We start from the raw sequence: 25,666 nt of genomic DNA, 5'->3' as shown, positions 1-25,666 counted from the left end.
TATAAAACAAAATGTGAGCCCGGATATAATATCTATTTAAGATCCTAACAAACTATATACGTAAGCGTTCAATACCTTTGCAGACAATAATAGAAACGCAACAAAGGGCTAGAAGAAACAGACCAGAAACCAAATATCAAAGCAACAAAGTCCCGGTGGGTTTTAAGGACTGCCTTAACGACATTGTCATAAATAGTTAGTCGTAACAAGGGATGGTGCGTGCGTTAAAAGATGAAATTAACATTAATGTATTCAATTTGAATTTCCGTTATGTCTAATTCCTTAATGGATTTGTACTGACGATGTTAAGAGTTCTAATCATTTATTTACATACCGTCAGTTACCAACAGGATGAAAATATATAAACATTTGAAAATATTGCTTCACTAACTTTCATCGATGAAAGTGAATTTCCTGGGCCAGAACATTATAGTGTTATCTTAAAAGATCTACTGCCATTAATATTTTTATTGTTATGCAATATCCGTTACAAGTTCCATTCTAACCATGGAATATAATGAATACATAATTACGTAAGCACTTACAGGTACGTGCGGAATAATTTCTACTGCGTGTACATTTTTATTCACACTGTCAAACAAGACGTGACTGGCCTCGAAGCAGGTAAAGCTGTTTACAACGCTTTAATGATGGTTTTGCCACTGACCGTTCCAAGACGGTACCTTCCTGTGTGCCTTCTTCATGTCCATTTGTATATGTTGATTTGATCTATTTTCCTTATTTCATTCATTTTTAAAATGTAGATTGTTGAACTGGAGACTACGTTTTCTGGAACGTAGATTTTCCCTTTTGACTTTTCTCCTTTGTGTTTACCTTTATACTTATACAATGAAAGTACAATCAGTGTAAAATATTTAGCATTTTAAAAGTCAATGTTCTAAGTCCAGACCTTTGATTATGCTTAAACGCTAGCACATAAAAGTGCCTTTTTTTCCGGATAACTGTTTTATCCTCTCGTGTTTTTTAATTACAACGAAACGGTCCCATTGGCTGGTAAACTCAGGTCTCGGCCATGAAGCATCAATGACAAAACCTGAAGTTTTAAAATCAAAGAAAGTATTAGTTTCGATGATAAAATTCATACATTTGAAATGTACGTATTTTGTGTGAAGATGACGGATGAAGAATACATAAATCATACTTCTCTGTGAAATAAGACAAAATCATAAATTGTACCAAACGGTTATAAACAACAATGTACTATATAGCGATGATTCCACACGACGATTTTAAACAACATAACCATTTGCATTTCATGTTTGCTTTAGGAACTTTTTAGTAGTAAAGCTGTATTTAACATTTTCCGAACCGACATTTTGTCACGGCCAGTCTTCCCGGTACGTATGATCTTCTTGGTATAAGGAGAAGGGCAATGAGGTACATGAATATTTAGTGGGTAGGGTGGAATAATATGTATTTGTCACCTCCATATGACAACGTTCAAAAGGACACTGAAGTACAAACTTTTTTGTTTCCCTTCATCATCCAACTGTTCTTAAAAGCAGTATCGCTGCGTCTAGACATTAGAGAACAAAAGCGACAACCATATCAGCTTTAACCAACATTATTTTTTTTATATCCTTTAATCTGGAACTCGATATTCTTTGAATGAAGACATTTTGAAGTCCTGTCAGAATTTTTCTTTTAAATTATTTTAATTAGACGCATTGATCATTTCGTGACATGGCTTGGTGTCAATTGTATTGTTTGTTGAAGTGCAAATATGATCATCTAAACACAGTGTCGCTGGGATACAATGTAATGCTTTTAACGAAATTTCCACTGACATAAATGCTATAGCTTTTTCAACAATTTTCCATGCATACGTAATGTTATACGTATTGAATTTCGAATTGCGATCAGACTTGCATTTAGATTAAATTGATATGACATGGTGTGAATCGAGTTTTGTATGTATTAATGTTTTTCCCGGTATGTTAATTTGAGAAACAGTTTTATATGACAAAACAATTGACAAAACATCAAACAAAAACACTGCTCGATACTTTAAGCGAAAAGTGTCCCGTAGTCAGTACATTTTGTATACTGCTTCGCTTGTCTACAAAAATATAAACAATTAAAAAAAAAAGAAAAAGATAAACTTTAAGGAAAGGGAGTAGGCTTCTAATCACTTTTCCGCAACAAATGTGTGTTCAAAACGTCGATTTTGATATAGAGTTTTTCATGTAATGAAGCCGTCTAGCCGGCGTATGATAAGTCGCAGGTTCTACATTGCACCCATCCATGCCTCAAACAATTTTCAAAGGAACTTGTAGGTTTTTATTCCGTTATAAATTGTCAAATTTTTATGAATTGTGTCAGTGTGAGCAGAAATTTTTTTTCTTGGTGAAAAATACCAGAATTTAAAGTATCAAAGCAGAGAATAATGACTGTGTTAATAGAGGGCGGGAAAACAAATGCTTTTCTAACAGTTCGAAGTTTAAATTCAGTTAAAGGTTAAGTCCCTTGCAATTTGAGATATCCCAGGGACTTCTGATTGTATACTGGTTACATGTACATGCAAAATACATATCAGACATAATGACGCAGTTACTGTTATATGGTAATTGGGCGATTTTGAAACAAACACACATTTGACTTACGGTTTTCTTTGGAGAAATCCTTATATAACCGAGTAATTCACTTTACGTGGGTTCTTGTCCGTTTAAGCGTTAGTGAAACAAATAAATCAGAATATGAACACCAGTCGTACCATGTAGACTCATTTTCAAGTTAAACAACATCTTCAATAATGATACTCTGTGCAAATACGTTGAGTATGGCCATCTGATGTCCAATATCAACCAGGTATAAGCCAGCTTGACCAACAAGGCCAAAATACATCCAAGAACCACTTGCTCCAGTCGACACTTTACCGGAATCGACGTTCGCCTTTTCGCTTTAACCAGACATATGTTTGTGATAAAAACATCTTTCTAACATAATATAGATTGAAACAAACTATCCACAACAGCACTTGCTTCACCTACCGACATGCTTCCCCTGTTTACCGACATGCTTCCCCTTCAGGCTCAACTGTTATTTAATGACATCAGCTCATTCAATACACCAAACAAACATTATAACCTTTTTTATGACTCTGTCATCAAAGCGTACGTAAGGTTTGAGATGACCTAACTATTCATTTCAAAAAGTGTTCAATTTTCCTCTGGAAATAAATGTTTTGGATAAATTTGGTTGACCCAGTTTACAAATGAAGTGTGCAAATGTATTTAAAAAATGTAAATTGAGAGGAAGTAAGAAATAAACAACATTCGAAAGCCTTTTATGTACTAGATATTATAGTACGATTTGTAATATGTTGTATTGTTATTTGTATTGCCGATTTAAAATAAAAGTTATTTTTTGTCTATCTTATCTTAGCTTTATGTGACATTATCTCATTTGCGAAAGCAATCATAATGTAAATACAAAAATGTGTTTTCATATAAAAGACATAAGTTTTCACAACAGTTTTTTAACTTATAAAAAATATACCTTGATTTATTCTTGTATACATACAAATACATACGGTTTAATCATTGAAATGCATATTTTGTGAACTCTATCATTGATTTAACGTTGCACATACATATGCATGACACCTAAAAGACTCACACATTTTTCATTTAAATGTTAAAGACCCGTTATCACACGTTCCACGAATGTATGACATCAACAGAAAAAGAAGGCTGTCTTGGTATATGAACTCTCCAGTTTTTTTTACCTTTTCGTCGGCCAGCAATGGACAAAGAATTTACATGTTTTTAATTCTGATATATTTGTACGGTACACAAGTGTTTTCCATGGAACATGTACCCTGTTCAAAGGATCGAATTTTTCTAAGTCAGTTTCCTTCTCACAGGTACGATCATTCTGCTTTGCAGTGTACAAGTCTTGATATTTACATTTATTGTGCCTCTTAAAGTCCAAATATAAAACAATATACAGGAGTTGCCAAAACAGCTTAATTATACACCTAAACTGTAGGGGATATATAGGAATCACTTTGTGCTGTCAAATCCGTCCCATCCAATAACTCAGACATTTGTTTTTGACAAAATTATTTTTCATTTTACTTTAAGAATTTATGAATATTGACATTGCTAACCTATTCATACATTTGATTGAAACTTGACACAACACCCTGAGCATCTGCGTTTACACATCAAGTTCCAAATTATTCCTCCTTTTTACTTGAAAAAAATGTGTCAAAATTGAGGACATCTCTGAAACAAATGAAATATTGCACTGTTATTTCAAAACAGGTTGTAAGTATCATAAGCCATCTTCACACAGCTGGTCCCATAACTCTGGCTTATATTGTGATAAAACATTTTTTTCTGCTCACATGGAAAATCTCCCCAAAATTGACCTTTCTTTCAATATTTTTGAAACCTATTTATGCACTGATTGGAACGACACACAAAACCAATAAGATCATAATGTTAGTTTAAACATAGATCCATAACTCTGCCTTTGACTTTAACAAAATTCGTACCTTTTTTGACTGGTGTCGATAAGAGGAATTGAAGGGTGACTTTTGAATATCATACACACGGAGAAAACTGGCTACCGACTAGATAATCTTTTTAATTTTGTTTTGATAATTTCTCTTATATATTCTGTCCAATCTTTCTTGTTGAGAAGACATAATTATACAAAATTTGAACAGCATGGGAGTTATCTCCAGTGAACAATCACAGGGTCTGAACACAGACTAGGAGAAAAGGTTCCGATTCAGGTACAATTTTTCCTATATTTTCCTTGTTCCTTGACGGGTTCTCATGATAAGTCAAAAGCAATATTAGTGCTTTCCGCTGCATTACGGGTCTGCTATCATTTCTCAGTACTTTTCTCAAACATTTCGACCGACTGCATTTCGTATACAAAACTGGTAAGATATCGTACACACTTCCGTAGTTGGCCCGACGTGTTTGAGAAAATACAGAGAACTGATGACAAACGCTTTATAACGTGAAAAACACTAAATTTGCTGCTTTCGACGCTCTTTATCTCATACAAGTCCATCAAGTATTAAGGATATCACCTGAATCTGGCCCTGTGTTCATAAAACATTTTTCGATCTCAGCTGAGTTTGAGTTTGAAATTTAATATCAATTTTACGAAATCTTCAAGGTTAAATTTCAACTGAAACTGACCATAAATACTAAATAGCCACTTGAAAATGGTTATTAACTTGAAATTCAGTTTTAAACATACTATTTAGATAGAAATGACATATTAAGTTTCATAATCAAACTCAGCTAAGACTGAAAATCGTTTTGTTATCCCCTTCCTAACTCTTCATACTTTTAAAAAGTTTGGAATTCCATTTTACTAGATCTGTTACGTTGAACATGAAATGTACTGTGAGCAGTATTTTTAAGGATACATTGAGTGTTATTTGTGACCATAAAAAACTTTTCAAACGATGCACGTCATCGTTATCGATAGCTCTAGTAGCACAATAGTCTTTGAAGATTGTTGAATTAAAGTAGATATTTAAACTTTGCCCTTCCTGTATCCTTTTTGCTATTTGATGTATTTGATGTATTTTGTTGCGCCTATAGATTTTGTGCATCGAGTCAATAAATATATATTATCTTTAAGTTTTACAACAGTGACTTCTTTGCACAAGTATTTGATATATGATCTTGTGAAAAATGGGCAAATTTAACTTTGTTTATGCAGCTGGTCAAATATTTATATAAGGCTTTCAATCTTAATCTCATAAGCTATGAAACATGGTTACATGTAAGTTGGTTCTTTATGGTAATAAATTCTAGCAAAATTTACTGTTATGTTGCACGTTCATGGCTATCGTTCAAAGAAAGTAATAAAATATTAACATAAGCCTACTAACTAGTTTTAGGTCTGACACTTTGACCTCAAAATGCTAAATTTTCTTTTTGGTTTTGGCAGCATTTGAAAATAAATACAATAAGTAATAAAGCAATGTACAGAATTGCAATTTGCAGTTATAGAGATATGTGCAAGATATGGTTATAAACAAAATTATGGAAACTTGAAAATTTGCTATTCTTAAGTCTATGCTTTATACTCATAAATATGGAGCTAGATCCGCGAAAATGATTGCTTTCTCTATCAGCCGGCTATGTATTTAAAAGAATTGTCACTTGTAACTTCGTATTTGTATCGACAACTTAAGAAACAAAAAACAGTGTTTTACATACCTATGAATTTTCTGTCGGAAACAAAAACAGCCTCTTTTTCTGTAATGAATACAAATCACCGAATTCAGCTCCCAAATCGGATACGGAAAAATATTCAATAGTGAGACTACTTGTTTTAATTGTGACGTTCCATGCGTAAAAAATTCACCGTTCCAATTGAGTTTTCAGTCTCATTTTGGCTGATGTAGACAGTAGAAATAGGTATTTGTATATAATATATGTGTCATTATAAAGCAGTACATCTCAGTACCTGCAATAATGCTTTCGACTCTCGTGGATTTTACCAGACCAGAATTGGAACAAGCGCTTCATAGGATCCTGGCCTGATAAAATCCACTCAAGCCAAATACAATATTGCTGATCACGTTACTGTTATAATAACAATATTTTATCACTAATGATGTTTTTTCTCACAATTTGATAATTATTGCCAGAATTTGGGTTCAGTGCAATCTGCATTTCTATCGTCAGCACTAGCTTTAATGTCTGACTATAGCAGAATGTGTTTCGAATGATATGGCTTCTCATGCAGTTAAGAAATCATAACTCCTGTAGTACCAGTTTCTTGTTTGTCATTTAATACACCTCTGGTAATAAATATGAAATTCTTGTTTGTCATTTAATACACCTCCAGTAATAAATATGATAGAACATCGCTTAGTTTTGTATATAATCAATAACCCAGAGAGTCTAAATAAAACACTTTAGATGCAGCCACTAAGCCAAGGCACCTTTAACAGGAAGACATATGTAATATATTATAACAATATGAAACGAGGACTAGTCCATCACAGTCACCCGTACATTACTGAAATAAGGGTACATGTAAATTTACGTGTACACGTGCACATCGATAGAATATACGTATGCATTTATAACTAACAATACACAGAATTAACAAACGGACAGACAATCATGAAGTATGAACCCAGCAAGGCACCGCCTGATAAAGGTCAGTAAATAAACAGACTATTATTATTTCGCACATTTAGTTCAAATGAGACGAAGTCGTTGAATGCTAAAAATATTTTCAAAATGAGCCCGATAACCGACTTATAGTTTATCATGTGACCTTCTTACTTGCCACCTAGCCTAATATACATGCATTTTGAAAATCAGTCTTTGGCTGCCGAATAGACGTTTGGACGTGTGAGAAGTAGATTAGCAATTAGCATACCACTATATTCAAAAATCGTTCACATATTGTAGAGTTAAAAAGAGTTTTATATATCGTTAAATTCCACCTTCAAACTTACAAATACAAGTAAAATAGTGACGGTTGAACTGATATACAAATTGATTTTACATTTTCATTTTGAAACCTTTTTTTATTATAAAATATCCAACAAAGGGTAAGAATTCATGTGTGCCACCATCAGTCATACTTTCTCATTACTAAAATTGTTCCAGTGTTAATAATTAATGTAAAATAATGATATGTTGCCTTTGAAGTTATATCATTTAACATCATGCTTCGTGTCTTTCAAAAATTATAACCAATTTGTATTCATGTTGTGATATCTCTTAGTTACGTGGTTTTGTTTATGTCGCGTTTATGGGGTTGCAAAACTGTAGGTCACAGAAGCAAATGTAATAGGTCAAAATAGTACCCGGGACTTGAGGTCCTACTTGACATCAGAAATAATTTTTGTTGTCAAGTTTTGACTTGTGTCAAGCGAATATGTGCTGAATGTGTCGAATTTGATTGGGTAAAACAAGAAGAAAAGAAAATTAATCTTTTCGATTTTAATGCTTTTATACCAATTTAGATGGAAAGAAAATGATCTGCCGAAGGAAAGGAATACTAATAATATACTTAAGTATTCAAGTAATTAAGTCTATATAGTTTACATACTTTTACAAAATAATCCCATTTTAGACAGACATTACTAAGTAATGACCTTGATCAGAGTAAAGAAAAATGCGATTGAGCCTTGGTCTCTGTGAAAGATTTTTAAGTACAAAGTTACAGGGCGATACAAATATTTTCTCAGTGACGATTAATAAAAGACAAGGCCAGATATCTATATGTGATGTCCTTACCAATCTGTGCCTCTTAAGAACTCAGTAATATCCTTGCTATGGTGCTTTTGTAGTTTATATGAATCCAATATCTTGACATTTCAAACATGCAATATGATACTCCAGAGTTTCAAACGTTAAATCTTGAAATAACTCAATCAATAAGCACAAGGCTTTCGAAAAAAAAACATTGTTGTTGCAGTTTAAAATTAATATTATACTGATTATATTTTGGTAAATTGTAACAGCCTAAAACACCTTTAATAATACAAAATGGCTGCCGGAAATAAGGTGAAACTAATGGTCTTAATTAGGCCTAAATACTTCAAAATGTTGCTGACGGTACTTTTTAATATTGTTTGCATAAATGCATGACGCAAACTCTGATACGCCCTTAATTTTCACTATACGACTGAGATCAAGTCGCCGTATGACCTAAAATGTGTCGGTGCAACGTTAAACCCAACCAAAAGAAAAAAAAAAAAAACAAAAAAAAAAAAAAAAAACGACTGAGTTGACATTATAATACTGAAACTATACGGACTGTAACTAGAGCAAATACAGCAAAATTAAGTTGTAAGATTGAAAGACAATTGATCTTTGATAAAAAGGTTTTATGTAACAATTTTGATTTTCAATCTGATACGCCGGACTATTTACTGCTGATCGACTGAATTAACATTAGACGCTCTAATTATTGCTCTCAGCTATAAAGTCAAAACATTTGAAACATTTCATTCGCATGAAACTGGTCTTTATACTTTCTCCTTTATCAAATTAAAATTGCTCTATTTTTCACTGTATGGTTCTTGTATAGCCTACTAAGTTGCTGTTAAATATATACATGGAATCCAGTCCGGGTTGTGAAGTTTTCCTTTTTTCTATAAAACAAATGCCCTGTTATACTCTTCGGTCCGTATTTTCCTTTAAACAAGTAAGAAAATTACATACGAATATGTCATATCGCCGTTATTTGTTAAAGGTGCTGTTCATCTAATGTCTTCTCAAACTAAGAAGAAAATGCATTGGGTGAACTGTAAAATGTATGTAGTACGCGACTCATAATGTTTACTACCTAAGATATGTAAACATACCATTTTTGATTATAAGTTTATCCATGTTTTTAAAATATAGAGAAATGTTTCTCAAATGATAGATAGGTTAATGTCACAGACAATCTGATTAAATCATCCTCTTTATATAACGATTTGCATAGAATCTGAAGCCAACCGATAGAGGGTCACTTTCAGACGACCTTTCCGCTAGCCTTGCTTTCAACATGTTGAAAATAATAGAAGAAGTTAAAAAATCTATATTTAACCTAGGATTCTAGTTTTCGATATGTGATTATCACGGATCTATAATTCTTATGACGAATACATCAAATAAAAGTTTGATAATAAAATTAGTCGTTTCCTGTACAGTTAGAAGTTAGACTGACTTTTCAATAAACAATGACCCCTATTTATAGGTATGGTGGAGTCCACGCATCGAAAATAACTCTTTGTTCTGATTTAAACTTAGCGATTGTTAAATTTTCAAAATATAGTGTAATACTTCATCAATCTACGCCATGTTGACGCCTGTTGAAACAAGACGTCTGATTGGTTCACATAAAATATAGATTGTTGGAAATAAAAATCGCAACATTGGCCATCTCATCTGATTATCGGAAAGATGAATTAGAATGGATTGCCATCAGATCTTACATTTAGGAAGATCAAGTACTTCAGTCTGACTGACACATCAGAGCGCTTGGCAAGTGATTTTATCACCCGCTATATGTAAATGTATCGGAATGAGTGATAATCAGATAGCCTTAACCTTTTTTTTCTATCGCGTTTGAGTAGATAAACACGGAAAAGTGAATTAAATGTACACTCCACCGCCTAAGTTTTGCCAATATTTCCCTATGTATTAATACTTGCATAAAAATGACATTTTAGGTAACAGCTTATGCTATGTACTGCTAGTAATTTCAATTTCATATCATAAACTTCCCCCTTCCCTTTAACTGAATACATCTGAATACATTTACAATTATGAGTATAGCCCTTAGACATAATCATTAACATTGTCAAACAGAGTGATAACTTAATTTAATAGAGAAACATTTACATTTACCCCGGCTGTAAGTTAAAATCTGTAGATACTCTTTGAAAATAGAATGCAATCAAGCAATATAATAACAGAGTCGGTTTAACTGAGGAGTAGGGTATAACATGAACAGTAGCATATTCTTTCAGGTCTGGTGCCATCGGCGGACTCCTCATGTCGCCTGCTTTCCTGCATGTTGCACTTGTATTTGGGCATTTCATTTAACTACATACGAGGACGCAAAATGATCGAGAACAATACAATAGCACGAAACTAAGAAGTAATTTTTTTGCATCTGTACATGCGAGGTTATTAAATTTGCAACTCTCCTCATGTCACACAAGCAAAGATAAACACTGGATGAACTAACTACTAGTACACGATTCCAAATGCCGTCCAGAAATAATAACGGAGAAACTGAACTTTAAGTTCGGTTTTGCAAAAGACTCTATATACTGAAACATTCCTTAGGAACTCCGATGCCTACCTTCAGTTAATCAATATTTCTAAAGATTGCAGGAAGCCTAATTAGGCTTGTTTTTAGAAGAAATTAATTGCTTTTTCCATTCTTTCCTATTCTCTGACCATGTCACATAAGCCTATATTGAATCAAGGTGATTCACTTATGTTTTGTATCTACGAATCAATTTGCAACATCTGTCAACCAACCTGCGTGAAAATACCTATGAAAAATACCCAGGTGAAGGCAGACAATCACGTGACTAAATGAGACAGGTTGTAGCTTTTATGTAAAGCGACACAATCATACTTTGCGTTCACTTTATAAGGATTCGATTGAGGCAACATCATGACGGTAAGCTTTTATTTTTTTTAAAGATGATTTTGCGTAAGAAAAAATTAAAACAGTATTTTTAAGCTTTTATATTGTCATATATTTAGAAAATGGAGACTGGAGTCATTATAATATTTTGTTTTTATTAATTGCATATTTGGTTTTCATTTTGTTTGTTTTAAATGAATTGATGTTTTTACTTGATTTTTTCCCCCGCAAATTAACAGTTTCTAAACAATTATGTCTTCGAAATACCTTATGTTAAAGAATAACCTATTTAGTAATTTGTGGACGTTTAATTGCATTTAAAAGCATTTGATGATTTTTTTATCAAAAAGAAAAGCAATGATATACATATTCTATAAATTCTGCATATGAGAATGAAAATCAACAATCATAATACGCTCGGTGTGTTATATATACATGATTCGGCAACAGGTGTGAAAATACAACCGATCGAATATACTGAAGAGAATGCCGTATCTAAATTATAAATAAAATACTACCATGTAGAAGTATTTATGATAACAAGTTATTTCAGCACGTAGAACGTTTATTATTGTATATGAGTGAATGAATGTTCATCAGATATTAAATAATAAACATATTTATAAAATAATAAATCTAACGGGCGCATTCTCCTTACTGATTAATACTTTCAGCTCTGTAAAATACCAGTTTGCGTAATAATGTATATGCATCTCATAAACAAAATAATTAGCATAGTTTGAATTTTCAAACTGAGATTTGCATCAGTGAGTCACGCGACGCAAAATATATCTTAAGGGATGTAAAAAAAACGGATACGTAATTCAATATTTGATACTGAAAAATACTAAATAAATAAAAAGGATCATTTGCATTTTTTGTCGATGACAGAGAAGCGTTTTTCTGTTGACACTATAGTTCACTTGTAAACAATATTTCTTGTTTGGGAAGTCTAACACAAATGCTACAATTTCGAGGACTTATTTTCGGACTTCTAAAGGATGATGAAGCTATGTTTTATATATAACGGGATGAGAACCCTTTCGTAGTCGTTTGACGATCTATAGCCGCCTGCTTCTTTTATGACGGTATAGCAAAAAAAACAACAACAAAAAACAACAAAAAACAACAACAACAACAACAACAAAAACCAAAAAAAAAAACTGCTCGCCCAGTTATCACATCAGGTAGATCGCATACAACACTAAGAATAGAATGTTCGTGATTTCAGTCTCCAGACACGAATGCTGTCTTTAAAGATTGAATAGAAGACATCGTGTCTGAAATCATTTGTCACCTATCTCTGGTTGATTTAGGTTTGTTATCAGTTATTAGCGGAGATGCAAGCGTTAAACTTATACAATTATATTCACGAGTACTCGTGGTTATTCTACTCATCTTTTATAAACAATATAAAAGACTAAGGCCTAAAAACATTCTTTGTTTCCTGTAACATGCTAAAAAAATAGGGTAGGTAGGTCGGAAAAAAAATTTGTTTTGATTTTTTTTATTAATTAAATTATTTTTATGTCCAAAAAAAAAATGAACACAAATAAGGGGTTTATGCCTTTAGAGCATAAGGAAGTTGATTTCTAGCATTACTAAATATGTTTAAAGCATATAAAGTAAAGTTTTGCAACTTTTTGTTAAAAATGTGAAAACATATTCTCCAAGGCCATAAAAACATTTAGGGTCGGGCCAAAAATTTAGGGTAGGTCGGGATACCGGAAACAAACAGTTTTTTACGCCTTATAGTCTTCAACAAGGATCTCTGGAATCTTGACTTTAAAAGACTTTTCACTCAGCTACAACCACGCTAAATTGAACTAAAAGTTACAAGCATTTCTTACAAAACATAAACCTTTTGTATATGACTAACTGTAGCTTAATTTTTTTTAACTCTACCCACGTCAGTTACTTCCTTTGCGTGACTGTGACTGTTGAAATTGAATATTGATAGGGTTATTTTGTTTCAAGTGAAACAGATATTTTGAAAGAACAAATGAATAACTAATCAAGATACGGAAGTATTGAAGGGGCTTTTCTGATTTTTTTTTATAAATATGACTGTTTAGAATTTGAAGGTACTTTATTGTCTTTGTGTAAAACAAAAACGCTAGATATTATACACAATAGAAATAAGACGTAAAAAAGGAGAGTTTTACTTATAAAATGTCAGGCTCGTGAAAATATCAACTTAATATTGATTTATATGTTTTTTAACGATTTCGAGATGTTGATGTTTATATGTAGTATGCCTCTTTAATAGGTAGTTTTAAAAAGAGTCAGCAAATGTTAAGAGTATATTTTGTGATAAGTACATGTATGTACCAGAGAAATAATGTACATTAGAGAGAGTAATTTATTTATTGCATGTTGTTTTACATATGCCTTCAATTTAGAATAAACAGAAGAGTGATCAAATTACGTTTATTAATACAAAAAATAAATGCAAGTATTGTTTTGTTATTTGAAATTTATTTGAACAGTGTGACAAACACAGTAAAGATTGTTCATAAAGATGGACAGCGTGCCTAGAAAGAAAAACCTTTACCTTAAAATTTAATCTCTTTTACTATGTTTCACGGCTTTTAAATGGTACAAAATGAGCTTACTGAAAATTATTTCATATAATTTCGCAGTAAACACATTAATTCAAATTTATTAACACCTAGATATAGTTGTAATCGGGAGAGATATATGTTGCGCACTTTTCCATTCACGACCCTACTCACAATTCTATATAAGGCATTAATATCAATAATAGTACGAAGGTGAAGGTTGAAATTAAATGGATGGAAAACAAACAATCAGTTACCATGGATATTGGAAAAAAGATAATGTTCGATATCAGTACATTTGCGGATAATTACACTGACAGCAATTTGCTATAAATCAAATGATGCTGCAGGCGACACTTTTCCATTTTGTACACGAGAGACAATTACGTGTCGAGGGAATTTAATCAACTGATTAATGTTACGTGTGTAATGTGCGCGTCTTCCATTCCTGCGACAAAAAATGAAATGATGCGTGGTCTCATGTTTTTTTTTTTCTGAAAGAGATGATCCCACCCCTGCTTGAGTACTATAACTGAATAGACCAAAGACGGTAGAGGTAAAAAAAAACAACAACAACAAGAATTATGCATACTTGGATTACTTCGATAAACATGATCGGGGGATAAAGGGAAAAATGAAGTTTAGAATTTAAACAAATATACATGACACATTAAGTTTTATTAAAGATACTGTGTATGGCAGCTATGTTATTAAGTGTAATGATTGGTATGGTATTCACGTTTGCAGCTTTATGCGTATTTACTATTGACAATATATCATCCCCTAAAGCACTATTTGAGCCGCACCATGAGAAAATCAACATAGTGGCCATGCTGTTCGCTTTCAAAGCCTATTACAATTAGAGAAACCGTTAGTGAATAGCATGGATCCTGACCTGGATCCATGCTGGTCGCAAAGCCACTATGTTGATTTTCTCATGGTGCGGCTCATTTTAACTAAATTGCTCTTGACTACATTGTGATGAAAACAAAAGTCAGGTTTATTAAAATACAAACTCACCGAAGTTATTGTGGATGACAATAAGTTATGTCGCAATAACGTTTGCGCAGCTTTTGTAGCTCATTCCTTTTCTTCTTTTTCGTTATGGTGCGCGCGTCAACGAATTTTATGAACACACAAGGAAGTTATACACCTAGGATTTTTAATTTTTTTTAAGGTTGCTCATGCAACGTTGGTTATCGTAACATCAGATTGTTTCGCGAAACAAAATTTTCATGGAATAAGAAAATATTATAATAACGTGATAAATATACGCTTTCATTCTCTTTTAATCCCTTTAATGCAGTTAAAACCCTGAATGTTTTCTAAAAATAGTATTCGTTAAATTCAATAAAACCCGCGAAATTCGCGAAAAATCCATCGCGACTACTTTGGATTTTACAGTATACTACAATAGCGTGCTAAGGTTTGTTAAAACGATCATGAGCTTACATTGTAAAGTCAATGGCGAAAACTGTTTCATTACAAGCGAGTTGTGAGACAAGAACATTAGACGTCAATCAGATAATGGTACACAAGCCTATCATTTCCTGTGACATAATCAATTGAAGATACTTCCCGACAGGCTGTGTCTAAATCAATGAGCGTTGTAGGAAAAATGCTAAATCGATATTTAGCGGTATGGCGACAGATGTTAGGAATATATGTGCTATTCAATGTTTATTTATGAACCGTCTTGCTTAGCATTTGTCGTCACTATAAATGTAAATATATTTACCAATATAGCTGGGCTATGAGTCGGACAGACTTCCTGGAAGTGTATCTTATATGGGTTTTAAAAAAAGAAAGCGGAAAATGGTAGAATTCTCAGCTTCATTTCTGAACTTATCTACAGCTATATCTACCGTGTACTGCCCAACAATCAATTCTGGGAGGCGCTTGTCAAGGAAAGGCTGGCAAAACAATTACCAATACCAAATACCAGAAAATTTATTACGTAAAACATTATTACAATGTATATAGTAACAAAGAGAAAAGAGAGAAAACATGGAAATACATGAAACTATAATAACCATTTTCTGAAGGGTCATTACAAGTTCAGTAAAAACGGTTGCAAATATAGATTCTCTATATAAATATTTTGACAGATTCTAAATATAACATACAAGTTAACAAGCAGAGAAAATACATTCTGTAGCTTATTCTTATTCAGTAACCCTAATTCTATTTGCGAAATAGATAAATTTTGACAAGTTATTTATTACTAATTTGGAAGAAGAATTCATGAGTAGCACAAACTTATTCAGATTCAGCCAATGGCAAAAGTATGGCTTAAAGTACCTTTTCCTTAAATCTCTGTATTTGGGACAAACAAGTAGAAAATGAAATTCCGATTCAATTTTATTCATAGTACATGATTTGCAGAGCCGTTGTTCTCGAGGTATATTGTTGTATCTTCCTATTTCGATAAGTAACTGATGGGCAGATACCCGAAATCTAGAGAGAGCTAATAAATATTTCCGGTTATGTATGCTTTCCAGATATTTCTCGCGCTCAAATGTATGCTTGAAAAGACAATATGAATGTAAACGCGGTGAATTATTTATGTCAGAGTACCACGACTGATAATAATTATCAAATATTCTTTGTTTGATCAGCATCAAAGTGTTTGTATCAATCCATTGATCCCTCCATACGTACGCAAAGCCGTGTTCTTCCAGTATATTTTTAACATGGAATGCCCAATTTTTTCCCCCGTATGTTAAATTATTTTCGGCATCATTTCTCAAAAGAGTGTAAACTTTAAACGTCAGAGAAGAATTATCTTGTGCCAACAATTTTCTCCAATATTTCAGGATATTTATTTTACGAAATAAATGTAGCGGTACTCTACCCAATTCCCCATACAGGGCGGATAAATTTGTTGATTTCCTAACGCCTAATATACGTCGTAGGAATTTCACATGAATCATTTCAATGTCCGTTGCGGTATGCACTCCCCAGATTTCTGAGCAAAAGTTTAGGACGGAACCGACTAATATATCAAATAACTGGATTTTTCTAGATAATGGTAATTCAATCTGTTGAAATATCGAAAACAGGTTGTGCAATGAAAAAGAGGCATGTTGTGCTATTTGTGTCACGTGTACCGAGCGTAACTAACTATTAAACTGTGTATATATATAATTTTCCTTAAGCTATCTGCTTTTGATTGGTATAAAACTTGTATAATGAATTGTACTTAAGCTGCCTTGCTTCTGATTGGTTTGACCAATGATTTGTAAATGATTGTTTGAAACATAAATTAACTAAAAATCAAGCAGATAATCAATTAACTATGCGGTCCTTATTGTACACAAGCTGGTTTCCAACAACCTAAATTTATGACCTTTAACCAGCTGTTTCAAACCGTACGTTTCAACACTGTCATGAACCACTCGACCTAGAATGAGTGTATGGATTGGAAACCCCACAAGTATGAGCATACGCTGCAAGGATGAGGGACTGACCTTTCCACAACCCACCTAGGTCCAAACCTTAACACTTTTTCAAACCAAATGTCTCAAACACCTAACAATTTTGTGTTAAACCGCTGTTTTAACCCTTGTCTCAAACTATGTTTTAAACCTTGTCTCAGACCTACCAAGGTTCAGCACTATATCCTTAAACCATCAGCTTATACTGCGACCCGGACCACTAAAACAATATAACTATCAAGAGGACCCAGCAAGGATGAGCCGAAGCTGCAAATATGAGGGTGCCTCACCTAAATTATTTATTACCAAAGTCCCAGTTATAATTACGGCTTATTTATTATAAATTATTTCTCCAGTTTCTCTTCGATGTGCACTCTTTGAGCTCCCAGGACGATCTGCCCAAACTGGATGCGCAGTGTGTATTTATAAGGCCGTATGACGTCACTTGCATACGGACATACCTCTGACTTTTACATAGAATACTGTATACCGGTACAATTTACCGAAATGAACTTAAAGCGCGAAAGGACCAATTTCGCGACATTACCCACGCCTCCGATTTCCAAGCGTCCGGCTTGACTTCATTTAAGATTCATTTATTCATTATAAATTCAAAGCATATAACACAAAAGATCTGTCTCAACATGTAACAATACTGTAATAAATTACTATATATCTAACCTTCTGAATCACTGTCTCAATAGCAGACTGATGATTTTTCTCCTATGAGGTTCTGTCAATACGCTTGTTTGAAGCAATAGTGCAGTGTCTCAAACACTGTCTTCTATCTTTACCGCTTCATTTTCATTAAGCAACTTTGAATACGAGTTTGATTCTTCTATCTTCCTTTCTTTCATTATGGCTGAACATTCTGACTTCTTCACACTTTCTACTGATGGATCAAAATCATCTTTCTCAGATATGCCAGAATGTTTCAGCTTTTTATGTCTTAACAGATAATTCATTTTCTTGAACGAACTTTGACAGATCTTACACTGATGTCTATTCAGAGCACATGCAAGTCTTCGTCCTGAAATATTGTGGATTTACATAGACGCTCCTTAACCGGTGGACATATCATATCCATACCTTGTGCATTCATCTTCGGTAACTCTGATCTACCTTCTTTTGACTTACAACGAACAACCGTACACTTAACCTCTGAAAAATTCTCTTCTTGAACTCTAAAGCTAGACATACAACATATCCTGTCAGCTAGTCTTAGATTACATTTCCTACCTTGTATTATTAATGTATCAGATACTGCATCAATTTGACAGTGTTGAGTTTTAAGAAAGTCTAAGCCAAGAATGGCATCTATATTAATGTTAGCAACTACAACGTTCCAAACACATTTTATGCCTTCTATTTCAATAAAAACTTTTGTTTTTCCCTTTACATCAAGAGTTGTGTATGAAGCAGTATAGATTTTACTTCTGTATGGTCTCAAAGAGTTATGCTTGGAATAGTTTAGAAGTTTGTTCCATAAAGATAATGATATGATAGATAGAGAAGCACCCGTGTCAGTTAGGCATTCAGATTGTAAACCATTAAACTTTACATCAACAATAAGTCCCGAACCTATGGAATTATTTGACTGCCTATTGTTTCCAGGTTTATGATGTAATTTAGGGCAATTCCTTTGGATATGATTCTCAGAACCACAGTTGAAACATTCACGCTTTTCTTTCAATTTTGGGTGAAACCTTGGTCTTTGAAAATTTTGAAAATTGCCTTTGTTTGAATTCTTATGACCCAATTTGTTTTGATAATTTTCAAGAGATTTTACCGAGTTAGTCAGTTGTTCAACCGTTTTCTGCAGTGTTTTCAAACCTTCAGCAAAATAAGTTTCAGACATCTTATCACGGTCACCTGCTGAACGGATAAAAGCCTCGCTATCAAGATGTTTCCTTTCGGCTTTGTTATAAGCTTCAAGCTCAACGGCGTGTCGCACTGCGTCATTTAAATTAATTGGTCTAGCCTGTTTAATACGAATTCTCATATTTGAATTTATTAGGGCAACTATGAATTGTTCTTTTGCCAAAGTTTCTCTTACATCGTTTGGGGCTGTTGGATATGCCATGTTTGTGAGACGCTGTATGTCTTGACCAAGCTCTGACAAAGTTTCAGTTGCTTTTTGTCGTCTTTCACGAAGTTGAACCCTATACAGCTCTGTCTGGTTTGGTGGGGCAAATCTTTCTTCTAATGATTTTTACAGTTCGTTATAATCATTTTTGTTGCCTGATAAATTACCAAAAACTCCTTGTGCCTGTCCTCTTAAACATATCGCTAGATGTAAACCTTTTTCATCATACGACCAGTTGTTTAGTGTGGAACATTCCTCAAAGTGAGCCTTGTAATCTAACCAATTCCCTGTTCCATCAAAAGTTGCAGGTTTCAGCTTGTCACCACTCTGTTTCAATCTAGCTTTAGCTGGAACTGATATCTTTTGAATATGAAGTGTCTTGTGTTGGTGTTGAGGTGACTGGTTGTTTCGGCTTCTTTCTATTAGTCACAAAACGATCTGGGTTTTTGATTTGATCTGTTGTGTCGGACTGAACTTTTCTACTTTGTTTAGGTATACCCAAAGGTGACGTATCTGTACCAAACATATTGTCTGTGCTTCTTTTATGGTCTTGAAACAACTGTCTTGGCCGTGTTTTGACATCTGTTGTTTCAAGCATACTCAGCTCACGTTCAAGAAATGATATTTCTGTCTGGAGCTTACTGATTTCGTTCCTTCTTTGTACTTCCCTCAAACGTTCGTTCATATTCTCCAGCCGTCGCTCCGCATCATCTGGACTATCCATCTTTATGTGTGGGTAAGTGATATTGTTCGATATCTGTTGAATCCCACCGCTGCCACCAAAAACTTCTGTCACGTGTACCGAGCGTTACTAACTATTAAACTGTTTATATATATAATTTTCCTTAAGCTATCTGCTTTTGATTGGTATAAAACTTGTATAATGAATTTTACTTAAGCTGCCTTGCTTCTGATTGGTTTGACCAATGATTTGTAAATGATTGTTTGAAACATAAATTAACTAAAAATCAAGCAGATAATCAATTAACTTTGCGGTCCTTATTGTACACAAGCTGGTTTCCAACAACATAAATTTATGACCTTTAACCAGCTGTTTCAAACCGTACGTTTCAACACTCTGTCATGAACCACTCGACCTAGAATGAGTGTATGGATTGGAAACCCCACAAGTATGAGCATACGCTGCAAGGATGAGGGACTGACCTTTCCACAACCCGCCTAGTTCCAAACCTTAACACTATTTCAAACCAAATGTCTCAAACACCTAACAATTTTGTGTTAAACCGCTGTTTTAACCCTTGTCTCAAACTATGTTTTAAACCTTGTCTCAGACCTACCAAGGTTCAGCACTATAACCTTAAACCATCAGCTTATACTGCGACCCGGACCACTAAAACAATATAGCTATCAAGAGGACCCAGCAAGGATGAGCCGAAGCTGCAAATATGAGGGCGCCTCACCTAAATTATTTATTACCAAAGTCCCAGTTATAATTACGGCTTATTTATTATAAATTATTTCTCCAGTTTCTCTTCGATGTGCACTCTTTGAGCTCCCAGGACGATCTGCCCAAACTGGATGCGCAGTGTGTATTTATATGGCCGTATGACGTCACTTGCATACGGACATACCTCTGACTTTTACATAGAATACTGTATACCGATACAATTTACCGAAATGCACTTAAAGCGCAAAAGGACCAATTTCGCGACATTTGTTTTTGTGTGCGTAGCCAGTTTCCGTTTTTATATAGACTGATACCCAAGTATTTATACGAGCTTACGTTCTCTAGTTTTGTACCATAAATGTACATGTCAATTGATGTGGGTCGACCATTTTCTAAAATCATAACCTTGGTTTTATTTACATTAATTTTTAAACCCCAGGTTTCACAATAAGTCTCTACGTCTTTGAGCATTGACTATAGAGATTCAGGCGAACGTGCAAATAAGACCATATCATCTGCATACAATATGAGGAAAAGTTTCAAGTCATCAATGGATATAATATCATCGAAATCTGAATTGATATTTTGAATGATATCATTCACGAAAAACATGAACAGTAAAGGAGAACTCGGGTCTCCCTGCTTCAATCCAATTTCAGAATTGAAAAAGTTCGAAACGTTTGATTTATACCTTACACATGATTTAACTGTATTATACATAGCACGCAGTGCTTTTACAAATTTTCCACTGACATTTTCTCTTGTTAATTTATACCATAAATGGTGTCTATCAATGGAATCAAAGCACTGTTGGTAATCAATGAATGCACAGTATACCCTTTGTTTTTCACTTAGTGTTTTGGAAATAATTGCTTGAAGAATAAAAATACAATCACTTATACTTTTACCTTTCTGGAAACCAAACTGGTTTTTTGAAAGTTTGTCGTGCACTTTTGACCATTTGTCCAACCTATTTAATAACATTTGTGAATATATTTTAGCTAGTATATTTATCAAAGTTACACCTCGGTAATTACTTGCCAAATTTGGATCCCCTTTCTTGTATATTGGTGCAATAATACCTTGACCCCAGAAAAACAATTACAAGCTCATTAGGTGCCTACAATTGCTAAGGTTAAACATAGATATAGATTAGAAGATTATGACTGCCAGCCTCTCAATGAATAGAATCAAACTGGGGGTGAAACCATTCCAGGAACGAATTGTCCTTGTTAAAAAAAGAGTTATAATGATATTACGTTTGAGCTTATGGGATCAAGTAATTAAGGTTCCTTAAATGTGTGAGATGGTTACGGTCAACTGCAGGAAGATTGCACTTTATCTTTTAAAAAAATAATGTGGACATTTTTGATGTGGTGCTGTTTAAAGGATTGCCTGTTGAGAGTTTTAAACATGTGTTAAACACTGCTTGTTTGCCCATATTTGTTACACAGGTATCGAGCTGCAGCTCGTTGTACTCGTTTAATTTTGTATGTGACGGATTTTGCCAAGGGTGCCATGAATCAGCTTATGACAAACTTTGTTAAAGACTTTACGGAAGTCCATTACAATGACGTCAGTTTGTTAGCGATTCACAAAATTGTCATACACCTCTTGTGTCAAACATAAGTTTTGTTTCATAGCTATGCTTTTACCCGAAGCCGTGCTAATACTGACTAAGGACACCATTTCTGTCAAAGTTGGACATGATATTTGAAACAGGAATATGTTCCATTATTTAAGAGGCAATACATGTTAGGGAGATGGGCCTATAGTTTCGAGCCTTGTTTCATGTTACGTAGTGTATCCTGCTACCTTTTACAGATTAGTTTTATTTGTTCAGAGAATTATCTTGTTTGTTCGTTTTTCATTAATCTTCTTTTTTTTAAAAAAAAATTATCAAGGACTTGAATGTGCAGTATAGGCACTTGTATCGCGTTTAGATTATATTTTAATAAATTGCACAATCAATACTGTCATGTGTTTTATTTTCATCTGCTGATAGATCAGACAGTTGCAATGAGTAGCCTAGGTAACTGTCAGACATAAACCAGGGCTAAGTTATTTGGTGATTGTTATTAAACCCTTGTACAATATTTAAAGGTACAACTCATGCTGTAATTATATAGACACACTGGAATGTTATCATGTTCACTTCACCAATTTAACCCTACCTTTAGGAAAATGTACTCAATTCTTATAAATGAGATCTATAAATAAATGAATGAAATAATAGCTAAATTAAAGTATTGGACCCGTAATAAAGTACTTCCTTTTTGAAGAGTATTCAGTTCCTATCATAAACCTACTTTTAACTGCAATTTTCAGGGGGGGGTGGGGGGGGGGGGGGGTTAGTCTGAAAATTTTCCTCGTCAGTGTGCCCCACTGGGAGCAAATTTCTTTTCTCCATATTTTCCTTTTTTCTAGTAAGTTTTTACTTCTTTCAAGACTAATCATGGATGTATTGTAAAAAAGTGGAACATTTTCATTTTATGAGCGATTTCTTGCTGTTCAAAGTGAATTAACCTCTGAATCTGGAGGGGCAGAGTTATATATCTTCAAAATTACCGAGTTACGTGCGGTACAAGTTCTCTGTTTGCCTTTTAAATAACTGGGAATAGCTCTTGGAGAAGCTCTATCAGTAATCTACGGAAAATTGATTTTGATGTAACTCTGCACAATTATACACCACCATGAGACGAAGTGTCATGCGCAATTACCTTCTTTAGAATTACTTCCCTTTGTTTTTACTTTAAATAGCTTTTATTGTAATTTTTTCATTACTAGTCGTAGGGAAAAATCGAGACCACTTTTCTGTAGTACAACATGCATGCTATATCCAATTTTGAGGAGTATTTTGACCAATCTCTACCTGATAAAGATTTTTGTATGGACTTGCAATTTTTTTTTTTTTTTTTTTTTTTTTTTTTTTTAAGATTAACTTCCCTTAGTTGTTACTATAAATAACTTATATTGTAACATTTTTATAATTGACCGTAGGGAAAAAACAAGACCACTTTTCTGTGGTACAACATAGATGTTACTCTCCAATTTTAGGTGTATTTTATTATATATAAGGTATCTCTACCTGGTAAGGAGTTTTTTTGTGGACTTAAAAAAACAAAAGACTTACAATGATTACTAAACAACCACAAAATTAACGTTCCATTTGCAAATACAGCTGCTAGAGTAAAGAAATTGCTGCGACGGGCATATGTTGTGACATTCTGGCACTCTTGTTCCCTGTTAGCTTTCCATTCCTTCTTTTTACAGTAGCCATATAGAAAAACATCATAGCTATACTCTTCATGAAAATTAATAAAATTTAGCAGTAAACCACCTCACTACTGACTTATTCTTTCTTCCACATCTTTAAAACCCCTGATGCGGACCACAACTAAACGGTTCTTCAAAGCTTTCCCCAAAATTAATACTTTCAGACACTAACTTGCCAGGAACTTTAGCCTTCAATTATATGCCCGGCGGGGGGATTAGCCATGTGTAACATGGCTCTTGTTTAAATTAGGAACTATATTATACATAAACGTTGAACAGACTCCATGAATCAAAAGGACCAGAAAATATATCAACACTGAGTCTAAACACGTGGAGGACTTGTAATAACACAAACATCCTGCTGAGAACGAATACAAGGCAAATAACATAATGAGTAAACTCACTGCATCTAGACTGTCACACATAATACACTTGCACTGTCTAATGGTTATATTTTAAAGACTTGCGGTTGCCAGGCAATAGAGAAACACACATACGCTATTGGATCATTAGTGTTTTTATTACAATTAGGATAAGTGACATTGCCGCATATGTGACGTGCTTTATAAATTAGTAATAGAAAACTGATGTACAGGAACGACTAATGTTTTAAAATTTGTTATCGGCTTGTAATCGTTCACTCCACTCAATACATAATTGATTATTTGCTGAATTAATATGTAAACAATTTTAGTCAAGGGATTTTGTTGCTATGCTACTGTGGAACAAAACATTATTATCGGGTAATAAATAGACATTTTAAAGCATGGTAGAAGCTTTATGTCATCTGTCAAAAGATGAAATTTATGTCATCTGTCAGAAGATGAAAAGTATGTTAACCAGATAATGGAAATTATGTAAATTGCCATATTTAATTGAGCATTTATGATTTACTGATCAGAAAGCCAGCTAGCAGTTATAAGCTAATGAACTTCAGGGATGGTGGTACTTCTTTCAAACCCATCATTTTTTTTCAGCTAGGACACTGAAATGTTTCCTCGAAAATGCAGTACACATTTTTTTCACAAGTTACACCTTTTCAGGCAGTTTGTTTGTGTGTGCTCGTGCGTGTGCGTGTACGTCTGTGCGTGCGTGTGCTTGTGTCGTATGTGTTAAAAGTGTTCGGATTAATCGTCTTTTCAACAATTTTCCAGTCATTTAAACTGTATCTACTTGTAGTATCGAGCGCGTAGTAATCAAACCCAACAACTCAGTGCATCATATTGTACAATGAAAATTGTATATGTCTTTGCTTTTGTATGATTGGCTATTGTGACCTTGGCACTTGACTACAGGATCAAAATTCATGTTGTCAAGGTTTGGTTAAAATTCACTTATCATAACATATTTTATTGCGAGAAAATTCATTTTCAAAATTCAGATTATGCCAGTAGCCGAAATTCTTGGAATTTAGGTCCGAACTTATTGATCACAGAAATTTATCACATAAGCACAGTCTGTATAGTTTTAAGATTTAGTTAAAATCACCGAAACGAAAGTTATTTAGCATAAATGGCACTGCTGTGCAATGCAGAATAAAAGAATATATCAAAAGTCATGATTTTCTGTATAGTGGTCCGAACTGGCTGGTGGACGATTTTGTAACCGATAAACCCAAACTTGATTAGCTCTGTAGTTACTGAGTGGAGACTGTCGATTTTCATAATTTTGACCATGTCAATGCCCGTAACTCTCTCGCATGAGGGCCAGTTAAAAAAAGGCTATTTACATGAAGAATCAGGTTAGGTTTTATTCAGTCAACACGTATTTGCTAAAAAGA

The 25,666-nt window shown here is 33.8% G+C and overlaps 1 protein-coding gene across 3 annotated transcripts in view; it reads left to right on the top strand.

Moving 5' to 3' along the window:
- Positions 1 to 10,996: 10,996 nt before the first annotated feature.
- LOC128550352 (multiple epidermal growth factor-like domains protein 6) overlaps positions 10,997 to 25,666 on the top strand; it is a 28,443-nt gene continuing 13,773 nt past the window's right edge. For 2 of the 3 annotated variants that reach the window (XM_053529248.1, XM_053529247.1), the window contains exon 1: positions 10,998 to 11,151. In XM_053529248.1, the coding sequence (XP_053385223.1) occupies positions 11,146 to 11,151 (6 nt within the window). In that variant the 5' untranslated portion in view covers positions 10,998 to 11,145. Of the gene's footprint in view, positions 11,152 to 25,666 lie in introns of all 3 variants that reach the window. The other variant, XM_053529249.1, reaches the window with a different exon arrangement.

Source organism: Mercenaria mercenaria, chromosome 17, assembly GCF_021730395.1.
Source record: "Mercenaria mercenaria strain notata chromosome 17, MADL_Memer_1, whole genome shotgun sequence".
NCBI lineage: Eukaryota > Metazoa > Mollusca > Bivalvia > Venerida > Veneridae > Mercenaria > Mercenaria mercenaria.
Note: the sequence above shows the minus strand (reverse complement) of the source record. Positions and strands in the feature narration are given on the sequence as shown.